This window comes from Oncorhynchus clarkii, chromosome 2 (genome assembly GCF_045791955.1).
Source record: "Oncorhynchus clarkii lewisi isolate Uvic-CL-2024 chromosome 2, UVic_Ocla_1.0, whole genome shotgun sequence".
In the NCBI taxonomy this organism is placed as follows: Eukaryota; Metazoa; Chordata; class Actinopteri; order Salmoniformes; family Salmonidae; genus Oncorhynchus; species Oncorhynchus clarkii.
The window spans coordinates 6,608,182-6,616,192 of NC_092148.1; the positions used below are offsets into that span (position 1 = coordinate 6,608,182).

The 8,011-nt window shown below is 45.2% G+C and overlaps 1 protein-coding gene across 2 annotated transcripts; it reads left to right on the top strand.

The window, feature by feature from the left end:
• Positions 1-1,414: 1,414 nt before the first annotated feature.
• Positions 1,415-6,798, top strand: LOC139378975 (zymogen granule membrane protein 16-like). Of its 2 annotated transcripts, XM_071121644.1 has the most exons (5): positions 1,415-1,484; positions 4,808-4,825; positions 4,972-5,024; positions 5,300-5,474; positions 5,814-6,798. In XM_071121644.1, the coding sequence occupies exons 3-5, from the start codon at positions 4,973-4,975 to the stop codon at positions 6,178-6,180; spliced, it is 594 nt and encodes a 197-aa protein (XP_070977745.1). In that variant the 5' UTR covers positions 1,415-1,484; positions 4,808-4,825; position 4,972; the 3' UTR covers positions 6,181-6,798. The 2 variants fall into 2 exon arrangements, with proteins under 2 accessions (XP_070977745.1, XP_070977736.1); XM_071121635.1 differs by lacking the exons at positions 1,415-1,484; positions 4,808-4,825 and having other exon boundaries at positions 4,955-5,024; positions 5,814-6,272.
• The last annotated feature ends 1,213 nt before the right edge of the window (positions 6,799-8,011 follow it).

Genomic DNA, 8,011 nt, shown 5'->3' on the forward strand with positions numbered 1-8,011 from the left:
CATGATTGTGTCCCACTTGTTGTTGATTCTACACAAGAAAATCTGCTTTATATCTTTATGTTTGAAGCCTGAAATGTGGCAAAAGGTCGCAAAGTTCAAGGGGGCCGAATACTTTCGCAAGGCACTGTATATTGTGATCACTATATCACATGGATTTGGATACTGCTTTAAAGTTCATTTCTGCCTTATTAGTAAAGATGTGATCAATACATGTTGATGATTTCATTCATATGAATTACATACATCTTTATGTGACCTAACTACTTTACACTCAACAATTTTTTTTAAATGCAACATGTGAAATGTGGGTTTCATGTTACATGAGCCACCATAATTTGCAAATAAATTCATTAAAAATCCTACAATGTGTGTTTCTGGATTTTTTTTCTCATTTTGTCTGTCATAGTTGATGTGTAGCTATGATGAAAATTACAGGCCTCTCTCATCTTTTAAGTGGGAGAACTTGCACAATTGGTGGCTGACTAAATACTTTTTTGCCCCACTGTATTTGTATTACTCTCAAATCAAATCAAATTGTATTGGTCACATACACATGGTTAGCAGATGTTAATGCGAGTGTAGCGAAATGCTTGTGCTTCTTGTTCCGACCATGCAGTAATATCTAACAAGTAATCTAACAATATGTTAATTGAACTATCACATTTTATTGATAGGTAGTAACAAGTGCCTCAGGGTATCTCACTTAGTAATGTGTATATAATATTTTATTTATTTTCTCACTTTGTAACTTCTACTGATATTTATCTGCTTCATCTGCAGAAAAATAAATCAGATTGTTTTCCTGTAGTAACATGAACAGGTTGCCAGTGATTTAATGAAGATGTGAGTGTTGTAACAGACTGCAGAAAACGTCGGACAATAATGGAGGATAAAAATGTTGAATCTCGTCTGCACATCTAGAATTAAATGGAAAAACATGTTCTGAAACAAATATTCTACAATAAAATACTGTAGGTATTTGAGCAAACCAATGAACTAACCATCCTGTTAATGACAAGATCCACACGTCTTTTTCAGCATGTTAATGTTTAAAGGGAAGGAGTTCCTCTTGGTGTAATAAAACAACTGAAGATTGGGAGACTGATTTTGAGCGATTTTCGCACACATTCATACAATTTTGGTACATTCTTTTATTTGTTCGGTTGTTCGATTGTATATTTTTTTAATCCCTATTTCAGATCATTAATTAGTTACAATTCAAAAGAACACAATTATTATTTCCTTATAGCACTTCCTTGATACTCCCTCCCAAAGTAGCCTCGACCAATTAGTAAACAATGTCTGACTTCTCAATAGTGATTGACTAAAGGTGTTCTTTGTCATGCTCCTTCCATCTAGAGCTGATGGAATGTTCAGCAGGTATAAATGCAGTTCTTAGAGGAAGCAGTAGACTAGAAGGACCTGGCAGAGACAGAGAGACAAGAAGCTTTCACAGGTTTTCACACACATCTCAAGATAGCACTGTGGGTAACTACACAACTAACTAAATTGAAAATGTGCACTTGTATTTAATACATAATACTGGTGTGGGAAATGTTATGAAGTTAATACTCATTATTTCTTGGTACTGGGGCACAAATATTTTGGCCCTTTTGCCACAAAATTTAAATTCAATGATCTGACATTATTTTTAATGTGACAGTAGCTTAGCACTGCAAGAGTGATTGTAGTAAACAAGAGTAGGTTCAACTTTTTAGAGCTGTTTTATAACATTTCACATTCAAGAATGGTTTGTTGTTAGTTACATCACAATTCAAAAGGTTATTTTATTTTCCCTCTGTAAGGGCGTTCGTCTGTAGGAGGAAGAGAAGCGGACCAAAGCGCAGCGTGGTGGTTATTCATGTTTTAATAAATCGCTACACATGAACAAACTAACAAAAACAAGAAATGTGAAAACGCAAAACAGTCCTATCCTGTGACACCAAACACAGTGACAGGAACAGATCACCCACCAACACACAGTGAAACCCAGGCTACCTAAGTATGATTCTCAATCAGAGACAACTAATGACACCTGCCTCTGATTGAGAACCATACTAGGCCGAAAACATAGAAATGCCCCAAAACATAGAAAAACAAACATAGACTGCCCACCCAACTCACGCCCTGACCATACTAAATAAATACAAAACAACAGAAATAGAGGTCAGAACGTGACAGTACCCCCCCCCAAAGGTGCGGACTCCGGCCGCAAAACCTTGACCTATAGGGGAGGGTCTGGGTGGGCGTCTGTCCGCGGTGGCGGCTCTGGCGCGGGACGCGGACCCCACTTCACCATTGTCTTAGTCCGCCTTATTGTCCGCCTCCCTGGCTTACTCACCATGACCACCCCTCTCAATGACCCCACTGGACAGAGGGGCTGCTCGGGACAGAGGGGCAGCTCGGGACAGAGGTGAAGCAGCTGCTCGGGACAGAGGGACAACTGCTCGGGACAGAGGGACAACTGCTCGGGACAGAGGGGCGATAGCAGCTCGGGACCGAGGGGCGATAGCAGCTCGGGACAGAGGGGCGATAGCAGCTCGGGACAGAGGGGCGGCAGCTGCTCGGGACAGAGGGGCGGCAGCTGCTCGGGACAGAGGGGCAGCTGCTCGGGACAGAGGGGCAGCTGCTCGGGACAGAGGGGCAGCTGCTCGGGACAGAGGGACAGCTGCTCGGGACAGAGGGACAGCTGCTCGGGACAGAGGGACAGCTGCTCGGGACAGAGGGGCGGCAGCAGCTTGGGACAGAGGGGCGACAGCTGCTCTGGACAGAGAGGCAGCTGCACTGGCGGCCCCTGGCTGACTGGCGGCACTGGCGGCCCCTGGCTGACTGGCGGCACTGGCGGCCCCTGGCTGACTGGCGGCACTGGCGGCCCCTGGCTGACTGGCGGCACTGGCGGCCCCTGGCTGACTGGCGGCACTGGCGGCCCCTGGCTGACGGGCGGCACTGGCGGCCCCTGGCTGACGGGCGGCACTGGCGGCGCTGGGCAGACGGGCGGCACTGGCGGCGCTGGGCAGACGGGCGGCACTGGCGGCGCTGGGCAGACGGGCGGCACTGGCGGCGCTGGGCAGACGGGCGGCGCTGGCGGCGTTGGGCAGACGGGCGGCGCTGGCGGCGCTGGGCAGACGGGCGGCGCTGGGCAGACGGGCGGCGCTGGCGGCGCTGGGCAGACGGGCGGCGCTGGCGGCGCTGGGCAGACGGGCGGCGCTGGCGTCGCTGGGCAGACGGAAAGCTCAGATGGCGCTGGGCAGACGGGAAGCTCAGATGGCGCTGGGCAGACGGGAAGCTCAGATGGCGCCGGACAGGCGGGAGGCTCCGGCAGTGCTGGACAGGCGAGGCGCACTGTAGGCCTGATGCGTGGTGCTGGCACTGGTGGTACTGGGCCGAGGACACGCACAGGAAGCCTTGTGCGGGGAGCTGCTACCGGAGGGCTGGGGTGTGGAGGTGGTGACGGATAGACCGGGCCGTGAAGGCGTACTGGAGATCTTGAGAGCAGGGCTGGCACCAACCGCCCTGGCTGGATCTTCACCCTAGCCCGGCAGATGTGGGGAGCTGGGATGTAGCGCACCGGGCTAAGCACGCGTACTGGGGACACCGTGCGCACAACTGCATAACACGGTGCCTGACCAGCACCACGCCCGCCACAGTTAGCACTGCTAGGAGCACTGTAGTGCTGAGATGGCACAGGACGTGCAAGGCTAGGGAGATGCACAGGAGGCCTGGTGCGTGAGGCTGGCACAGTCTTCACCAGACCCCTCGCACGCACCTCAGGATGAGTATGGAGAGCTGACCCCGGTGCCATTAAATCCCTGACACGCTCCGTCGGGCGAATGTCGTGCCTCATGCACCAAACCAGCAAGTCCCTCATATCACTCTCCTCCAATTTCCCCATTAACTCCTTCACAGTCTCTGCTTCGCTCACCTCCAACACCAGCTCTGGTTCTGAGCTCCTCCCCGGCTCCTCACGATAAACGGGGGGAGTTGGCTCAGGTCTGACTCCTGACTCTGCCACACTCCCCCTGTGCCCCCCCCCCAAGAAATTTTTGGGGGTGACTCTCGGGCTTCCATCCGCTCTGCCGTGCTAGTTCCTCATAATGCCGCCTCTCTGCTTTTGCTGCCTCCAGCTCGGCCTTGGGGCGGCAATATTCTCCTGGCTCTGCCCAGGGTCCTTTCCCGTCTAGAATCTCCTCCCAAGTCCATCTCTCCAAGTAGTGCAGCCTCTCCCACTGCTGCTTCTGCTGCTGCTGCTGTTGCTCCTGCTGCACCAGTCGCTTCTCCTGCTGCTGCTGTTGCTCCTCCTGCTGCTGCCTTTGCTGCTGCTGCTGTTGCTCCTGTTGCACCAGTCGCTTCTCCTGCTGCTGCTGTTGCTGCAGCCTCTGTTTACCACGCCGCTTGGTCCTTGGTAGGTGGGTGATTCTGTAAGGGCGTTCGTCTGTAGGAGGAAGAGAAGCGGACCAAAGCGCAGCGTGGTGGTTATTCATGTTTTAATAAATCGCTACACATGAACAAACTAACAAAAACAAGAAATGTGAAAACGCAAAACAGTCCTATCCTGTGACACCAAACACAGTGACAGGAACAGATCACCCACCAACACACAGTGAAACCCAGGCTACCTAAGTATGATTCTCAATCAGAGACAACTAATGACACCTGCCTCTGATTGAGAACCATACTAGGCCGAAAACATAGAAATGCCCCAAAACATAGAAAAACAAACATAGACTGCCCACCCAACTCACGCCCTGACCATACTAAATAAATACAAAACAACAGAAATAGAGGTCAGAACGTGACACCCTCCTAGGAAACACTGACCTGACAGGTAAAGTTACTTATTTGTTTTGACAAACTACTATGAAAAACATTATTAACTACATTATTTCAAGTTTTACCATTTAAAGTGAAATGGAATGAGAGTAAAATTGACTGAAATTAAAGGTCTTAAGTGTTGATGCCTCACTTTTGCAGAATGTTCTTAATCCTGGTTGTCACAATGTTCTTGGCTGGCTGCTTGGCTTTGCGTGAGTTATAAAAATACAATTCTGAATTATAATGATTAAATAATAGCTTTTGTGCTTTCACCAACTTGTCTTTTCAGTTAGACTTAGGAGTTCTTCTTTGAGACATAAACTGATGGATTAAATCATTGCAGAATGTACTTCAGTTAATTCATCTGCACTTTATTCGTGATATAAAGATCTTTCAGAAATGTGTTGGTAAAAATAAAATGATGTATATATAAATATGTATTATTAATATAGTAAATATAGTAAACATATTGGCCATGTTATTTTAGCCATCAAAGACCCCTACTCGTATTCCTCTGCGGTGGGTCAGGGAGGTGGCACCCCATTTGCTTCCTACGGTGAGGGGCGCATTACGGGAGTCAGAGTGTGGGAGACCAACAACAACTACTACTACTACTACTACTACTACTACTACAACTACAACAGCAACAACTACATCAGCGGGTGAGCAGACTCTGACCCATGAACAGACACCACTGACTCAGTCCAACTACACTACCCAACACACGCTACTGACTCATTCCAACTACACTACCCAACATTCACCATGACTTAGTCCAACTACACTATCCAACAAACACTCTTTCTTTCTTTCTTTCTTTCTTTCTTTATTTGTTGTGTTTATTACATATTCAGTTTATGACCAAACAATATTGTTATCGTATCTAACCCAGAGTACAATGTAAAATGTAATTCCTTGATATTCTCTGACGCTACCTGCTGTCTCGGTCTGAATGTGCCTTATCAAAACACAACCAACGAGAAAAGCTTCCTCTGTTTTAGGTTCCAGCTGAAATACGGCAACACCTGGTCTCCTGTGTTCGGTAACAAAGGGAGTGAAAAGCAGGAGATGGAGCTGTTTAATGATGAGGCCATCGTTGAGGTGTCTGGGAAGTACAACCCAGCAGACTACATCTGCTACCTGGTGTTAACCACCAACATGGGGCGCACTCTGTCAGCCGGCCTGCCCAACCAGGTCTCCTTCAACTTCTACCCATCCAACATGGGCAATGAGCTGAGGATCCTCAGCGGTCGCTTCAACGGTGCTGGAATCACCTCCATCGGAGCCCACTGGGGATTTGTGGACATGGAAGGGGCTGGAAACAGTACTCTGGGAACAGCACTGGAAACAGTAACTCCTATTTATTAGGGGAAAAAAGTATGTCTTGCTCTTTGGGATGGTATCCCAGATACAGATTAAGCCTAATCCTGGACTAGTTACTTTCAATGGAGATTCTCCATTCAACATGCTTTTTAGTCCAGGAGTAAACTTAATCTGGGTCCAGGAAACTGACCAGGAAACTGACGGATGTTTGACAGACGCTGACAGAACAGTTTTTATTTCACTATCTGTTTGTTATTTCACTTTTATTTCACTGATTGAATTGGAATGTTTTGAGTACTTTGGAAGTACTTTTGAGGTGATTCCTCACTTGAAGCAGTACAAAAATATTTCTTAACATTCAAATTCATTCAGTTCAAATTCTCATGAAGCATCCATCGGATAGGAATATTCAAACAGTCCTGTCAGCTTGGGTCAACATGCGTTGTTATCACATTTTATCACAATAAAGGAAAGAATCATATGGGATTTAAAGGATGAGTTATATCTTTGATTAATGGAACAATCAAATATTATGGGGAGATAATAGTGTTTCAGGGTGTTTCACCTTCACTATTTTATACACTCTGCTTTTGTTATTTGTTGATCCTTTTCTGCTACATCTGCTTCTGGACATTTTAATAAAAAGCATATCTTTAATCATTATATTTCCTTGTATTCCTTTTAATAAGACAATACATACAGTAGTGGCCAGAAGCTACGATAAACTAATCTGTCATCTTAACAAACCCTACCTCAATGGTGTCAATAAGGAACTACATTTATAACAGCAAGACTGTTGAAACGCCTATTCAATAGTAAACAAGGGGAAAAATGGATAGTTACATATCGGGATATTATTTTCCACAATATATCATGTCGTATCGCATCAACAATATCAAACTATTATTTTTGAGTTAGTTGGCTGTCTGCACTAAAACTCTTATTTCCTTCATAGAAAGTTCAACGTTTTCATTTGAAATAAGAAGCACATATTTGGAGGAAATGTTACTTCCATTACTTTCTCATGATTTCTAGTCTCTCTGCCACAGACATATAGTGAGCAATGTTTGGAACATCGAATCACAATAAAATCACAGTATATAACCACAATAAGTGTAGAATCAGGAGAATCATAATACATATCATACCAACACCATATAATTGTGACAATATGGGGCTGCATAGTGTTTTAGTTAAAGCTAAAGTCTGAGATTTGGGAAGCTGTTCAATGTTCAGCTGTATACCAAAACAAGTGGTGGGGAGGGACACAACTTTTTTACGAATCACAGACTGTGTGGATGGTCTAGATTAGACAGTTTGATAGATGTGGTTTATACAGTACATGGATGGTCTAGATTAGACAGTTTGATAGATGGGGTTTATACAGTATATGGATGGTCTAGATTAGACAGTTTGATAGATGGGGTTTATACAGTATATGGATGGTCTAGATTAGACAGTTTGATAGATGGGGTTTATACAGTATATGGATGGTCTAGATTAGACAGTTTGATAGATGGGGTTTATACAGTATATGGATGGTCTAGATTAGACAGTTTGATAGATGTGGTTTATACAGTATATGGATGGTCTAGATTAGACAGTTTGATAGATGTGGTTTATACAGTATATGGATGGTCTAGATTAGACAGTTTGATAGATGGGGCTTATACAGTATATGGATGGTTCAACAGTCAAAGCTGCTTAACTAGTTTTGGTGAGATAGAATGAAAGTAGGAAAAACATGTATTGTCTTTGTTTTACAGAATAAGTCTGTGTTTCCTTGAAACATTGTCTTAGTCCCAGTAAATCCGAGCTAATTTAAGGAACAGACATCGATTTAAATGGTGCAAAAATTATATGCATTTTTGCTATT

Excerpts from the sequence above, each read along its gene's own strand:
- LOC139378975 (XM_071121635.1), top strand. The coding sequence starts at position 4,955 with ATGCCTCACTTTTGCAGAATGTTCTTAATCCTGGTTGTCACAATGTTC. Across the intron at positions 5,025-5,299 it reads GGCTGGCTGCTTGGCTTTGC|CCATCAAAGACCCCTACTCG; the intron begins GTGAGTTATAAA and ends ATGTTATTTTAG. Across the intron at positions 5,475-5,813 it reads AGCAACAACTACATCAGCGG|GTTCCAGCTGAAATACGGCA; the intron begins GTGAGCAGACTC and ends CCTCTGTTTTAG.